Source organism: Nerophis ophidion, linkage group LG04 (genome assembly GCF_033978795.1).
Source record: "Nerophis ophidion isolate RoL-2023_Sa linkage group LG04, RoL_Noph_v1.0, whole genome shotgun sequence".
Taxonomy (NCBI): domain Eukaryota; kingdom Metazoa; phylum Chordata; class Actinopteri; order Syngnathiformes; family Syngnathidae; genus Nerophis; species Nerophis ophidion.
This window is the reverse complement of record NC_084614.1, coordinates 63,551,003-63,567,200: the sequence shown is the minus strand read 5'-3', so window position 1 is coordinate 63,567,200 and position 16,198 is coordinate 63,551,003. Positions and strand designations below refer to the sequence as shown.

Here is a 16,198-nt window from a genome sequence, read left to right as displayed (position 1 = left end):
TGTCTTGCTGAAATAAGCAGGAGCGTCCATGATAACGTTGCTTGGATGGCAACATATGTTGCTCCAAAACCTGTATGTACCTTTCAGCATTAATGGTGCCTTCACAGATGTGTAAATTACCTATGCATTGGGAACCAATGCCCCCACATAACATCACAGATGCTGGCTTTCGAACTTTGCGCCTAAAACTATCCGGATGGTTCTTTTCCTCTCTGGTCTGGAGGACACAACGTCCACAGTTTCCAAAAACAATTTGAAATGTGGACTCGTCAGACCACAGAACACTTGTCCACTTTGCATCTGTCCATCTTTAGATGACCTCGGACCCAGCGAAGATGGCAGTGTTTTTGAGTGTTGTTGATAAATGGCTTTCGCTTTGCTACAGAGTAGCGACGAACTGTAGTTACTGACAGTAATTTTCTGAACTGTTCCTGAGCTCATGTGGTGATATCCTTGACACATTAATGTCGTTTTTTGATGCAGAACCGCTTGAGGGATCGAAGGTCCGTATTATCATCGCTTATGTGCAGTGATTTCTCCATATTCTTTGAACCTTTTAATGATATTACGGACCGTAGATGGTGAAATCCATAAAAGCTTGTTGAGAAATGTTGTTCTTAAAAGCCTACTGAAATGAGATTTTCTTATTTAAACGGGGATAGCAGGTCCATTATATGTGTCATACTTGATCATGTCGCAATATTGCCATATATTTGCTGAAAGGATTTAGTCGAGAACATCGACGATAAAGTTTGCAACTTTTGGTCGCTCATTTAAAAGCCTTGCCTGTACCGGAAGTAGCAGACGATGTGCGCGTGACGTCACCGGTTGTGGAGCTCTTCACATCCTCACATTGTTTACAATCATAGCCACCAGCAGCGAGAGCGATTCGGACCGAGAAAGCGACGATTTCCCCATTATTTTGAGCGTGGATGAATTATTCTTTGATGAGAATAGTGAGACTTTAGGACTACAACAAAAAAAAAATGCAAGGGCAGTGGGAGTTATTCAGATGTTACTAGACACATTTACTAGGATAATTCTGGAAAATCCCTTATCTGCTTATTGTGTTACTAATGTTTTAGTGAGATTATATGGTACCTGAAAGTCGGAGGGGTGTGGCCACGGGTGTGGTGACCGCCAGTGTCTCAGGTGGGAGGAAGTAATAGTCCGCAGCTGCAGGAGGATGCAAGCTCTGCTCATGTCTACGGTAAGAGCCGGTTTATTAGCACAATTTACTCACCGAAACCTGCCGGTTGACATGTGGTCGGGAACCATGTTCGCTTGACCGCTCTGTTCCATAGTAAAGCTTCACCTTCGGGAATGTAAACATGGAAACACCGGCTGTATTTGTGTTGCTAAAGGCAGCTGCAATACACCGTTTCCCACTTACATCTTCTCTTCTTTGACTTCTCCATTATTAATTGAACAAATTGCAAAAGATTCAGCAACACAGATGTCCAGAATACTGTGTAATTATGCGATTAAAGCAGACTACTTATAGCTTGGATCGGGCTGGAAGAACATGTCCGCTACCACCGCTGGAAATTTGAAATTGCAATTTAGTAAACTAAACCGACAATGTTGCAATGTTAAGATTTCATCATTGATATATAAAATATCAGACTGCGTGGTCGGCAGTTGGCCTTTAAACTGACAATTTGCCCACGCATTTGTTCACAAAGTGGTGACCCTCGCCCCATCGTTGTTGTGAATGACTGAGCATTTCATGGAAGCTGCTTTTATACCCAATCATGGCACCCACCTGTTCCCAATTAGCCTGTTCCCCGGTGGGATGTTCTATATAAGTGTTTGATGAGCATTCCTCAACTTTTTTGCCACTTGTGCCGGTTTTTCTGAAACATGTTGCATGCATCAAATTCCAAATGAGCTAATATTTGCAAAAAATAACAAAGTTTACCAGTTCAAACATTAAGTATCTTGTCTTTGCAGTCTATTGAATTTAATATAAGTTGATAAGGATTTGCAAATCATTGTATTTTGTTTTTATTTACGATTTATACGTGTCAACCTCACTGGTTTTGGGGTTTTTGCTATGTACTGTACTGGTTTGACATCACTGCCACACCATTTTGTCTGTGTTTATGGTCTTACCTCTGGTCTTATATTGGGAAAAGTCAACAATTTTTATTTTGTAGCATAAAAGGTTGACTTGTGAACGTACCTGCTGGCAATAGAGAGGTCTTTGAGCTTCCTGCCCTCCAGAGAGGCTAAATGCTGCTCCAGAGCTTCCAGGAGTGAGCTTGGGGCCTGAAGAGGAGGGGTTAGGGGTTAAAGTTGAAAGATTAGGGGACATTTTTGCTTCCTTTTTATCTCATTGTCCTGTCACATCCACAAAAAATAAAAGCAGCAAATTCACCCCCCTCCCTCCCCCAAATTCCATCAACTACACATATCTACTTCTACGACAGCTCATGTTTGTTTTTGTTGTGGTTGGTTTCATCAGGTTTGGTTGACTGGGCATGCACAGATCAGCGCGATCATGCAGGAGCACACATCTAATCCAGCTAACAGGCTCCACCCATGCAGACCAAAGTCCTTCTATAAACACAAACACCACGTAAATCACAACCCAGGAAATTAGGGTGTTAACCCCATGGATTCCACTGTCGATTATATGGCAAATCACTTTAATTTGGACTGAGTTGGAAGCCAAGGAAGTTAACTCAGTGAAATAAAAACATCTGGTGTAAAGTCGGTAATACACATTAATAAGCGACCAGTCAGCAGTTTGGACTGTTAAACAAAGCTAAACATGGCTTCTTCGTTTCAACTACATCATGTGATACAGACTTATTCATCCAGATTTTTTTTTTCACTTAACACAATGCACACACAACAGGCAAAGAAAAGAATCATCATATACTTATTGTATAAAGGGGAGGAAAGACAAATAACACGGAATCCTTTCTCCAGATAATATGCTGTGTAAAAGTGTAAAAGTAACAAAAAAATAACAGACACTAGTGCTCAGTAAAGACGTGTGGTTGAATAGGCGCATATAAGGTCTTTATAAGCACTACAAACATGACAAGTGTCTTGCAAAAGAGCTTTATTGCATCCTAATTGAGTTTAAAAAATCAAAGAAAATGGGCTTTCTGCATGATATGTAGTGCTGATAAGGACATTATGTACACCTGTCCAAGTCATAATTGCAGAAACCTACTTCATTAAAACCATTCGCTGCTCTCCCCACAGCTAATGCAAAGGGATTTTTCTTAAAAATGACAAACGTGGGAATAAAAGTGTTTCAACAAATTTTGTTTTAACAATTTAAAAAAAGATCTAAAAAAACAGAATATTCCTGACATATGTAATAAACCCTGTTAGAGATTTGTAATACACCATATGGGCAAAAGTATTGAGACATAATCAATAAAATACTTGAAAACGTAATACTACATTTTAATGTAAATGTTTTTTATATTAGTAACTTTATCTGAAAATGTAAATTTGCGATTATGAAATGTATAAAGATTTGAGCATTCTATATATGTTTTTCATTATCTTTATGACTTTGTGACTTATTTGTGTACCTTTTATTGCTGATTAGCTCTGACAAATCACTTTGGGAGGATCTAGAACAGTCAGCTCGCACATCAGTGACCATTTGACCGGTTATACGGTGGTCAAAGTGGAAAAAATTAAATCTTAATCATTTACAATAATGTTCCATGTACTGTAATTAGTCAGAGTGATGCAGTGTGGCATAAATGGAATTAATTGTTTAGGTTGTGTTTTGATTCATTGCTGCATTGTCAGAAAAGGGCAAACCACTACGGTGGCCCTTAAGTGTCAGCATGGCTCAATACTGGATGAATGACAGTTTCACAATGTTTCCAGGTGGGTTTTTAAAAAAAATCTGAACATGCTTAAACCCTTCCAGTGTAGGTCAAGATATTCTCGGCAATCACGGCACAAACATAACATGAAAATGTATACCGTTTGTTGCAACATGACGCCTTGTTTTCCTTATAGCATTTAATGATTTCCTTGATAGTGAGTACGTCTTTTAATACAATGTGCCACAAGCAAATAAAAATTGGAAACTTTGGATAATGGTGCACCCCTTTTTGCTTGCTCTAGGTGAAATCGTTTGGAACCACCCTAAATATAAAACTACATATTTTTAAAAACGTTTTAACAGTAATAACTATTGTTATTTATTCTATGGGAACTTTTGCTTATACATAACATGCATGTTAAGTAAGAATGGGTACCTAATTTGGTACTTTTATAGGTGCCAAGCAAATTCCATCCGCACTAACAAGTACCGATTCAAAAATGGTACCATATTTCAATACGTTCGTTGCACGTGACGTCGCGACAGGCAGGTGTATTCGTACTAGACTGCCTCTAGCTAATTGTTCATGCCAACAAAACACAACCCTTTCTAAATGTGCTAGCTCGATGCTGATTGAATATGCCATAAACAATGCTACTGATTAACATGAGCAATTTTACATGGCAATTTCAACACCTCCAAATTTGATGATTAACACTACAATTAAGATTAAAATTAACCAGCTAATATGTAATAATTAAGTACAATACTTGCAGTATAAACACTGTGTAGAGCTCAACAAAAGACAAAACTGGCCCATTCAACCTAATGCCGAAAGACTACAGCAAGACCCCAACAACAACAGAAATGTTAAAAGAAACAATATATAACAATTTGACAGCAGAGGTATCATTATCAGCTCATGTTAAATGTTGAATAATAATTTAAAAAAAAAAAAATAATTATTAAACAAATTAACATTTACTACCACGTGAACTCGGTCCTGCAATGAGGTGGCGACTTGTCCAGGGTGTACCTGTCTTCAGCCCGAATGCAGCTGAGATTGGCTCCAGCAACCCCAAAAGGACAAGCGGTACAAAATGGATGGATGGATGGAATACCACATGAACTCACTTAAAAGTACCAAAATTTGTACCAGTCCAGTATCAATTTGCTGATACCGGAAAGTTGTATCGTATCGTATCCAATGTGAAAGGTACCCATCTCTAATCTTGTTAAATGGGGACTCTACAATACATTAGTGTGAATTATTGTCTATTTGTACCATGTTACTGATGACCAGGGGACCAGTCCAGTAGCCCAACTCCAACTAAACCTTGACCCACAAGTAGTTTAGAAAATAGACAGGTGCATAAAGACTTATTTGGACTGCTTTTTCCACATAACTTGAATATTCCAAACTCAAATGCTGTCTGTTGTGTTGAGTACATAAGTTATTTTATTATTGTACTAAGTTTACAATTTTAACTTGCCCATCCAGACTCCATTTACCTTTTGACTTACTGTATCTTTAATGGCCCAGTTGTCGCAACACCTTAGTCCATATGGTGTATTAGGACCCTTGATAAATGTTGCTTCAAACCAACAAAGTAATTGTTTTGAAAGGACTGAGTGTGCACATCCCTGTGTAAATTGTCTTCTGCCTTTTTGTGCTTTCTCTAGAGTTGTGATGTAAAGGAGGACAAACGAAGAGAGCGAAAAAGAAGAGAGGGCCAGCGGCAGTGTGGGCAGGTCTGTAGGGTGAGTAGGGAACGGGGAAGCATTATGGGAATAGATCGAATGGATTTCTACACGCTGCTTGATTTGATTGACGGATTGAGATGAGATATATGGACTGACCTGTGTGAGATCGGGGCTGATCGCCCTGATCTATCCCAACTCGCTGTTGTCACAAAAAAGGAGGAAGGAGGAGGAGGGGATAGGGAGGGAAATAAACAAATGTAGTAACAAAAAATATGATTAAAGCAAAAAAACACTTTTAACAACAAAAAATAAGAGGGAGGGAAAAGGTGTGTGGAAGAGGAAGAGGAGGGAGAAAGAAGAATCAAACCCAAGCATTCATTACTCCATGCAGAGGCTGGAACAAATAAAAGACAACACAGGAGGAGGGAATGCACATACACACACTTACAAACAGCTATATGTATACAAGAATACATGAGCAGGCACACTAATAAGTACACACACACACACATAGAGAGAGTTAAAATGATCAAGCAAGGCGAGACAACAGGTCATCAACTAATGTTGACTTGAAAAAAAGAGGAAGGGAGGGACACATGACATGACACACGTTGAAGGTAAGTCAACGTTAGTCTGCGCGTCAATCGGCCATTTTGCCTTGAGCTGCGGCTGCACCCCAAACCTTCTTCCAAAAATAAAAAAAATGGGAAAAGCAGGACTGACTAACTAAAAATAGAGAGAAAAGTGTAAAGTAGGAGACAGGTAGAATAAAAGAGCATGCAAGGTGTAGCGCTTAAGCGCGCCCTCCAGTGGGCGCTCTATGCCAGTGTCTTTCTGACTCTCCAGGAAAACGATCTGGAGCAAATCTGAACTGGCTTCCCTGGATTTCCTTAACATATTTTTCCTTTCTTATGGAAGCAGCCTGTTGAGATTCGCTCAAGATTCCCTACCTTTCTCCGCTCCCGGCCCCCAAAAAGGTTACCTCGGCCACTTTGAGGAATTCTGACAGTTTGGTCATCCTGTTGAGAAAAGTCTTGTAGATCTCCAGCGCCTCTTTACACTGCTGCTTCTTCATGTCAAAGTATTTCTCTGTGTGGGACAAAGCATTATCAAATTAACTGCTGATGTCAGCACTACAGTAGAGCGCAAAAAAAAATAAAAATAGGTACACCTGTACCGGAGGGGCTGTGTATGAGATTGACAAATTTATCGGCAACGATATTTGGAATTTTGACGTACATCAATATTTTGTTAATATAACTCCAACGGTACTACATCAGCAAATACAATATGGACACATATGATACCAGTATTTACTGAATAAATAATTAACAAAGCAGATAGTAATTGTTTTTGTTACTGCAGCGATGACAAGCCTCAACAAGACTTGGAACGTGGGCTCATTAAAAAAGCCAGAAATGTTTATGTTTCCTGATTCAATCAAACAACAACGCGACAGAGATTGATGGGCATGAAAACGACAGAAAATATATCTTTACCAAAAATCCAAACTTTTTGTAAATAATTTGACAAATATGAGACTTAGTATATAATTAAATAAGAACAGGCAGTAGCTCACACATTCTCATACTTAATATAACATCCAAAAAGAAATGATGTCAGCCAGCTTGTAAATGTCTCCCCAGCCCAGAATAGTTTTTATTTAAATATTTGCAATATTTCAGGGTTCTCCACGAGGAAACTTTAAAATGTATTAAATCCATTAACTGTTAAAAAATTAAGTAGATGGTGAGTTATTGTGATTTAGACAAATCCCATATTTTTACAATTTTTCCCAGGAAATTTCCCATATTTTGAAATGCATATGTTGATGTTCCTCTGACCCGCAGCATGTAACAAAGGTGTTTGTGAAATCCCCTGATGTGTTTTTGTTGCTAAATTAACCACAACATTAGCCTTTCATAAAACATGTCGCTACTGGTCCAACGTTTGCTAAAAATATAATGGGTTTTTTTTGTGTTTTTTTTTAAACAATTAAAAGTCTTTAAATACTATTCATGTTTCAATAACTTTTACTGCAAATTTATATCGGCTCCAAATACTGGTTATTGGCCTCCTTAATTACTAATAATCAGTATTGGCCCTGAAAAAAACCCCACATTGGACGATCCCTACAGTATATAAATTATTTTGCAGTGAGATGGACATGTTTGGGCTTAAAAGACGAATGGGTGCACCCAATAAAGTGACTGTACAGTATGGCAACGTTAGGCTTTACCCAGCATGTTGATGACGCCCTCGTTGTAGGCGGCAAACAACCGTATGGAGTCTTTAAAAAGCAGCATGAAGGCCGTGTTGATGACTCCGTTGGTCAGCTCATTGGAGTTGGGCTGCAGCGGGTCGGAGAGCACACATTTATAGTAAAATCACATTGCAACTTCACACCTAATGGGTGTACTATTTGAACATATGTACCTGGAAATCCAGCAGGGCATCCAGCTGGTTCTGAATGACAGGTAGCGTCTTAATCAGCTTGTCCGTGTTCATAGTGCGCATCACGCCGTCAGCCCTGATAACACACAAACAAAACACCCACGCTGATAGATCCAAATTGCATGTTTGTTTAAAATGGCGAGTGTGTGTTTGTGTGTGTTACCCTCGCTTCATCTTGGTAAAGTCCACCGCCGCTAACCGATACGACATGGCTTTTTCGTTCAGGTAGCGACTGTAGCGTCTGATGAAGGTTGACATGCTGTACCCTGATGGGAGGCGAGTTAATGCAGTGGTGTTAGTAAATACATTGCAGTAACTTCAGAGCTCTCCTCTTGTATAGGCACTTTGATCAGCGGTTTTGCAGCTGATCCTCAAGAACAGCAGCAAGTGATGATATTCCTTTGAGTAGGATGTTTGCCAAAGACCCTTAAAAACACCAGCGCGTTCCTCATGTTTTTATCTAGGAGCTATGAATAGTATATGTGTGTTGGCTCTCTAAAAACAACAGCGGTGCTGTCATCTAGAAGGTTTTTGACTACTGTTTTTGCAGATGATGTTTAAAAACAGCATAAAAGCTGGGTCATATAGAGCAGGCTTTCTTAACCATTGAGCCAGGGTCCATTGTGGGACCACAAGCGCACTAAAAAATATGTTTCTCAGCTGTGGTCCGTATGCGCCGTTGCGGTACTCAGTTGTAATTCATGTTTCCACCACTTGTGGCTGTAATTACAGTATCAAAAGAAAATAAGTCTGGCACTAAAGTCATAGAGAAGCTTTTTGGTGCAAAAATTATAACTAAAGTGGCGCAGATACATATATTGCTTTTCCCAATTGACCAAAGATGTCACACTAGCCTCAGTGGCTTTTTACAAGTTACCAGCCTAGCTCTGTGGTAGGTGATGTCCGCTGTAATATTGGCACAGATTAGAAATATTACGCGCTGATGCTAAATAGCATACAGCATCAAGAAATTATCTTGGATTGCACTACGAACATGAGTCTACAAAGAATGTATCGGCGCGGATGCAGCTCCGAAGCAAAGAAAGACCGGCGGGAGAGTTTTTTCGGAAGTAATTTTTTAACGTAGAGTCACGGAAACAACACCTTCAAGTGTCTCCGAGTTAATTAATAAGGCTCTGTGGATTGATAGGAGTTTTAAATCTGAAGCAAAAGACCGTTCGTGCCCCGGCCGATACTGTTGCAGATGATGGTTGCTATTGTTCTGGACTATCTTGTCAGTTTTTTGGAATAAAGAGTTAATGTTAATCAGTTTGAAGTGCACAAATGCAGCGTGAAGAGATGTATTTATTGCCTTGTAATATATAAACCTGCTTAATTCTCTTCTATCTCATTCGTAGTTCGTTCAGGAGTTCAAATTGAGATGGCATTCTCCATTTCCTTAGCTACCTTCATCAATAAATCTGTTTCTTTCTTTTTTTTTCTTTTTTTTATCATAGATGCTCTTTAAAATGTTATGTTCTTTTAATTTGTTGAACATATAAACTTCATTACAAATGTTGCTACCTCTTTAATGAATGGTATCTGCTTCAGGCTTTGAGACTGGCCCATGCGCAATACGAAAGGTCCCTTGTGGCCGCACACACCCCCTCGAGAGATCTGGTTTCCAATCACTTAATCCAGGTGTGTTCCTCTGAATTTTCAAAAACCGAAAACGATTGGATAAAGGTTCTTCCATGGGTTGAAGAATGCTTATTTAAAGACGAACCATTTGAGAAATCTGACAAATTCAGTGCATGGACACATACTGACTGATTTGCAGTATTCCAAGCGCTTCACTTTTTGTTATGTTACAGCCTTATTCCAAAATGGAATACATCCATCTTTGTTCTCAAAATTCTACACCCAAATGACATAGTGTGAATGTGAAAAGGTTGTCAAAACTTATTTGCAAATTTATTTAAAAAAAAGACAATCACTTACATAAGTATTCACAGCTTTTGGTCAATACTTTAATGCACCTCTGGCAGCGATCGCAGCCTAAAGTATTTTTAGTACGATGGCACAAGCTTGGCACACCTATCTTTGGGTGGTTTCACCCATTCCCCTTTGCAACACCTCTCAAGTGCCGTCAGATTGGATGGGAAGCTTTGGTTTTCATTAAGAATGTCTGTACATTTCTGCATTCATCTTAGTCTAGTCAGGAAGGTGACCAAGAACCTGATGGCCTCTCTGTCAGAGTTACAGTATTCCTCTGTGAAAAGAGGAGAACCTTCCAGAAGGAAAATTATCTCTGCAGCAAACCACCAATCAGGCCTGTCCAGACGGAAGTAATTTCTTAGTAAAAATCTTGCCAAAATGCACCTGAAATACTCTCAGACCATGAGAAACAAAATTCTCTCGTCCAATGAGACAAAGCTTGAACTCTTTGGCATGAATGCCAGGCATCATGGTTGGATGAAACCAGGCGCCGCTAATCACCAGGCCAATACCATCCCCACAGGGAAGTATAGGGGTGGCAACATCATGCTGTGGGGATGTTTTTTCAGCGGCAGGAACTGGGAGACTAGTCAGGATAGAGGGAAAAATTAATGCATCAATGTACAGAGACATCCTGAATGAAAACCTACGCTTCCCATTCAATCTGATGGGGCTGAAGAGGAGCTGCAAAAAGAATGGGCAAAGAGGAATGGCCAAAACTGCCCAAAGAGATGTGTGCCAAGCTTGTTGTATTGTATTCAAAAAGACTTGATACTGTAATTGTTGCCAAAGGTGCATCAACAAAGTATTGAGCAAAGGGGTACATGTGATGTTTAATTTTTAAGGAATTTGCAAAATAAATGAAAAAAATGTTTCACATTGTCATTAGAAAACGGATGGACGGATTATGGGATATTGTCTGTAGAATTCTGAGGACAAAAATGAATTTATTCCGTTTTGAAATAAGGCTGTAACATAACAAAATGTGGAAAAAGTGAAGCGTTGTGAATGCTCTCCGGATGCACAGTAGAGGATCTTTGACTAGCATTGTTGCGGTAAGTTTAAATGCAGCAGAGTGCTCTCGTTTTGTTGAAAAGCGCTAGCTTTAACATAGCAGGTACTTCTATTTTGTGTCCCCGGGAACAATCTAGTTGAACGACCCTGCCCATACTGTGGAGACAGAGGCCTACTGAAATTAGATTTTCTTATTTAAACGGGGATAGCAGGTCCATTCTGTGTGACATACTTGATCATTTCGCGATATTGCCATATTTTCGCTGAAAGGATTTAGTAGAAAACATCGACGATAAAGTTTGCAACTTTTGGTCGCTAATAGAAAAGCCGTGCCTGTACCGGAAGTCGCAGACGATGACGTCACCCGTGTGAGGGCTCCTCACATCCTCACATTGTTTTTGATGGGAGCCTCCAACAAAAAGAGCTATTCGGACCGAGAAAACGACAGTTTCCCCATTAATTTCAGCGAGGATGAAAGATTTGTGTTTGAGGATATTGATAGCAAAGGGCTAGAAAAAAAAATGTAAAATCAAGTGAACAAAAAAAGGCGATCGCATTGGGATGGATTCAGATGTTTTTAGACACATTTACTAGGATAATTCTGGGAAATCCCTTATCTTTCTATTGTGTTGCTAGTGTTTTAGTGAGATTAAATAGTACCTGATAGTCGGAGGGGTTTGTCCACGGGTGTCTTGACACAAGTCTCTGAGGGAAGTCGAAGGCAGCTGAATGGACGGCACAAGCTCAGCTGATCTCCGGTAAGTGGCGACTTTTTACCAAAATTTTCTCACCGAAAACTGCTGGTAGACATTTGGTCCGGATCCATGTTCACTTGACCGCTCTGACCATAGGAAAGCTTCACCTCCGGGAATTTTAAACAAGGAATCACCGTGTTTGTGTGGCTAAAGGCTAAAGATTCCCAACTCCATCTTTCTACTTTGACTTCTCCATTATTAATTGAACAAATTGCAAAAGATTCAGCAACACAGATGTCCAAAATACTGTGTAATTATGCGATTAAAGCAGACGACTTTTAGCTGTGTGTGTGCGCAGCGCTAATATTTCCTTACAGTCCGTGACGTCACACGGACACGTCATCATTCCGCGACGTTTTCAACAAGAAACTCCCGGGGAATTTAAAATTGCAATTTAGTAAACTAAAAAGCTTGTATTGTCATGTGTTGCAATGTTAATATTTCATCATTGATATATAAACTATCAGACTGCGTGGTCGGTAGTAGTGGGTTTCAGTAGGCCTTTATCGACAGTGTTTGAGTGCCGGAAAGAGTCAGGACAGGAAGTCATTCAGTCGGGGTAACTGCACTGCTGAGTTGACAAGAGTGCGAGTCAAAGGGGTCATAATTCACCTTGTAGCGCCGCCTTATCTAGGAAGTTGTTGAGGTTGAAGAGCGTGTTTCTGGAGGCCATGTACTGCATCAGTCTCTGATGGAGGAGAGGGAGTAGTTATTAGTCTTATGTTCTTGTGCTTCCATGTCATTGCATGCAAGAGTGTAGCGATGCATTCAGGACCCCTGGGCGTCTCACCTCGTTGCCGTACATCATGAGGTGATGAGTGGCGATGAGCGCTTTGAAAACCACGATCCAGCTGTTGCTGGCCGTGCGCTCCAGCAGCGTGTCTGCCAGGTGAGGGATGCTGACGTTTAGCTCGTTGGTGCAGTGGATCAGGTCTATAAAAAAAAAAAAAATACAAGCACTGTGGGGGTAAAACTGAGATTAACGAGAAATGGAAGTGAGCATTTAAGCCCTGCCTATTTACTTATAGTGGAGGAAAAGGATGGGCCACATGCCAATGCCATCATTAAAAAAAAACTTTGGAGAGTGCAGTGATGTATACGCCCTTATGGATCGCCACATACACGACGACAGATCAATACGTAAATGATTATTTAATGATAGCGAAGATGAATCACAGCCGTGTAACCAAAATCCATTGGGCTGCTCTAAGTCAACAGTGCTCTCTTTTCACCAGCGTGTCACCGGCATATCCAGCCAGAAGATGGAGAGTTACATTTATAAAGTCAATCCAGCAGCTGCTGACACACAATCGACGCACGCTGATGTGTAATGTGAGGAAATGAATAGAGCCGCCATGAATAATTAACCTCCTTTTCTTCTTTTTTTTTTTCTCCCGCGGCGTCTCAGCAGCTCGCCAAGATGAAAAGGAACAAAACCTCAGTCGACTGTGTTTCTTCGCCCAGTGAAACTTCGGGCTACGAGTGTTGTCTGCTGTTTGTTCGAACCGCACGTGGAAGAACAAGGTCCGTTTTTAATCCCTCCTTCTCTAATATTGCCTCTCATAGATTGGTCATGTAGCAGGAAGAAAATTCAGTGCAATGCTTGGTTGCAGCCAGCAGAGGCGCTGTTGATGCTGTCTCAGGTAGTTTGCTGTCTAGAGAAGAATGTGACATCAGCAATGGGAGTGAAAAGGGGGGAAAATGTCAGGCAGTGTTGCATGGTAACAGGGGTTTAGAACATTCCAAGATACATTCTTCTACTCCTTTAAAAATAATGGAGTACAGGATCGCAAATGTTCTTAATCAGCACATCTTATGAGACTTTGACTCGGTGAGCATCTAAGTAGTACCAATGATTGTCAGCATCAAGGGTTGGAATTGGGGGTTAAATCACCAAAAATGATTCCCGGGAACAGAACCGCTGCTGCCCACTGCTCCCCTCACCTCCCAGGGGGTGAACAAGGGGATGGGTCAAATGCAGAGAACACATTTCGCCACATGTAGTGTGTGTGTGACATCTAAAGATAAACACGCTCTTTTATGACACCACCACCTCAAACAAGCTGATGACCATAGAACAGGAAATGGAGCCATTTTTTTATTCATTCAGTCCTGGCTGCTCAGTACAATACAGCTAAGACAATAACACTAGGGAGGTCCTAATCTCATATTTATATCGTCCGATATCAGCAAAAAAACAACTATTGGATGATATTGGCTTGTATCTAAAATATGCGAGGTGAGGTCCGATACAAGAAGTCCTTACTTTACATGCACAAAGCTGGACAGCCAGTCAACATTTAAATATCCTCTAATAAACAAAACTTTGATCTTTTCTTGCATTTCAGTGAAGTCATTTACAAAAGGTAAACATATAAGGGTATAGGCCACTAGTTGCTAGTAGCTACACAACAGCTAAGCACACACCACATAAGCTTGATTTACGTAACAAGTGTACTTAAATAATCATAGGTGCATACTGCTTACACATACAAAGTCTCCAAAGCAGAAGGGTATTAGAAAACATCCAGTAACAAATGTGTCCACATCATTCAACTTACTGCGTCATGTCCTTAATTATTGAATTCTTGTGACCACTTAGTGTCGCAAAGATCCAAATCAAAACGCGACTTCAAAAGTATATTTTTGTCATGGAGTCTATTTCTGTCCAAAAGTTAGTGTTTGTTATATATAACATTATTTTTTGAGTAATTTCACTTCATTAAACTTTTTCTAATGTTCCACACTACAAAATAATACACTTATGTATTATGATTTTTGGTGATATCCTATCGAGTTAATCTAAGTATCGACCAAGGCTCAAGGCTCCAATATCGATATCATATCAGAAGTGGAAAAGTTGTATCGGGACACCTCTAAATAATACAATAAAAATTATAAATGATAAAATATCGATAATTGATGAGCCTTTTGTCTGCTTTTGTGTATTACTGCACCGGAATGGGGTACTCATGAGTGCAGTTGTCTGTAGCTTCATGTCAATATTTCCCTGTACTTATTTGACTAATGCATGTAGTACACCATTTCAGCTTTTCTTATCTCTGAATACTCAATTTCCAGCCGTGAATTGTAGAATGTTGCTGAAAACGATACGACTGTGTGGGGATGGCAGCTTGACCCAGGAAGAGATAATTTTACGTTTCTATTGTTTCCAATGGGAAAACTGAGCATGAATGTTTGTGTAATGGCCGAATTTGCAATTGAGCTCTTGAATTGAGAGACATTGTACCTAATGTGGTGGAGCCTATGCCATTTTAGATTCTACTATTCTCATCCATCCATCCATCCATCTTCTTCCGCTTAACCGAGGTCAGGTCACGGGGGCAACAGCCTAAGCAGGGAAACCCAGACTTCCCTCTCCCCAGCCACTTCGTCTAGCTCTTCCCGGGGGATCCCGAGGCGTTCCCAGGCCAGCCGGGAGACATAGTCTTCCCAACGTGTCCTGGGTCTTCCCCGTGGCCTCCTACCGGTTGGACGTGCCCTAAACACCTCCCTAGGGAGGCGTTCGGGTGGCATCCTGACCAGATGCCCGAACCACCTCATCTGGCTCCTCTCGATGTGAAAGAGCAGCAGCTTTACTTTGAGTTCCTCCCGAATGGCAGAGCTTCTCACCCTATCTGTAAGGGAGAGCCCCGCCACCCGACGGAGGAAACTCATTTCGGCCGCTTGTACCCGTGATCTTATCCTTTCGGTCATGACCCAAAGCTCATGACCATAGGTGAGGATGGGAACGTAGATCGACCGGTAAATTGAGAGCTTTGCCTTCCGGCTCAGCTCCTTCTTCACCACAACGTTATTCTCATATTGTGCAGAAAAAAGCTCTCTAAGATGCCAGCAGACAGCGTGATGATGTCTTTTCGATGTCTGAATTTGTGTGCTCTTTTTGGCTACTAAGGCATCAGCTGGGATTTGCTCATTGGTTCATGGCGGCGGCGGCGGCGGCATGGATAACCAGAGTGATAAGACATCGACCACACATTCGCTGTTTTATCATTTTATTTTACTTAAAACCGGAGATAAACATACATTTGGTAATTATAGACCAGTATCTCTCTTATCTCAATTTTCAAAAGTGTTAATAAATTAGACTGTTTTATTGAAAAACATAAATTATTAAATGAAAATCGGTATGGATTTCGATCAAATAGCTTGGCCATCATGAACATTATTGAAGAGATTACAACTGCAGTTGATCAAAATAAATACACAATAGGAGTGTTCATTGATTTAAAGAAGGCGTTTGACACTGTAGATCATCAAATTCTCATTTCTAAATTATATACTTATGGAGTCAGAGGAGTTGCACTGGACTGGTTAACCAGTTATTTACAACACCGACAGCAATATGTCGAGATCGATGATCATAGCTCAGAATGTATGAATATTGAATGTGGAATTCCACAAGGTTCGATTTTAGGACCTAAACTTTTTACTTTTTACATAAATTATATATGTGAGGTTTCGAAAATTTTACAGTGTGTATTATTCGCAGACAATACAAATTGAT

At 40.3% G+C, this 16,198-nt stretch overlaps 3 protein-coding genes across 3 annotated transcripts in view; 2 read left to right on the top strand and 1 right to left on the bottom strand.

The window, feature by feature from the left end:
* The window catches only part of LOC133551709 (RNA-binding protein 4B-like), a 54,296-nt gene that overhangs the window by 18,216 nt on the left and 19,882 nt on the right, over positions 1 to 16,198 (top strand). Inside the window, exons 10-11 of the transcript XR_009806555.1 lie at positions 5,489 to 5,566; positions 13,082 to 13,194. The gene's annotated coding sequence lies outside the window, so the exon portion shown is untranslated. The remainder of the gene's footprint in view (positions 1 to 5,488; positions 5,567 to 13,081; positions 13,195 to 16,198) is intronic.
* The window catches only part of LOC133551710 (phosphatidylinositol-binding clathrin assembly protein-like), a 40,700-nt gene that overhangs the window by 9,674 nt on the left and 14,828 nt on the right, over positions 1 to 16,198 (bottom strand). The window contains exons 2-8 of the mRNA XM_061898706.1: positions 12,461 to 12,603; positions 12,283 to 12,358; positions 8,127 to 8,229; positions 7,946 to 8,039; positions 7,749 to 7,860; positions 6,492 to 6,598; positions 2,186 to 2,271 (exon numbers count right to left, since the gene is read on the bottom strand). Coding sequence (XP_061754690.1) covers positions 2,186 to 2,271; positions 6,492 to 6,598; positions 7,749 to 7,860; positions 7,946 to 8,039; positions 8,127 to 8,229; positions 12,283 to 12,358; positions 12,461 to 12,603 — 721 coding nt within the window. The remainder of the gene's footprint in view (positions 1 to 2,185; positions 2,272 to 6,491; positions 6,599 to 7,748; positions 7,861 to 7,945; positions 8,040 to 8,126; positions 8,230 to 12,282; positions 12,359 to 12,460; positions 12,604 to 16,198) is intronic.
* Positions 13,081 to 16,198, top strand: part of LOC133551711 (ras-related protein Rab-39B-like) — a 41,421-nt gene continuing 38,303 nt past the window's right edge. Inside the window, exon 1 of the mRNA XM_061898708.1 lies at positions 13,081 to 13,194. The gene's annotated coding sequence lies outside the window, so the exon portion shown is untranslated. The remainder of the gene's footprint in view (positions 13,195 to 16,198) is intronic.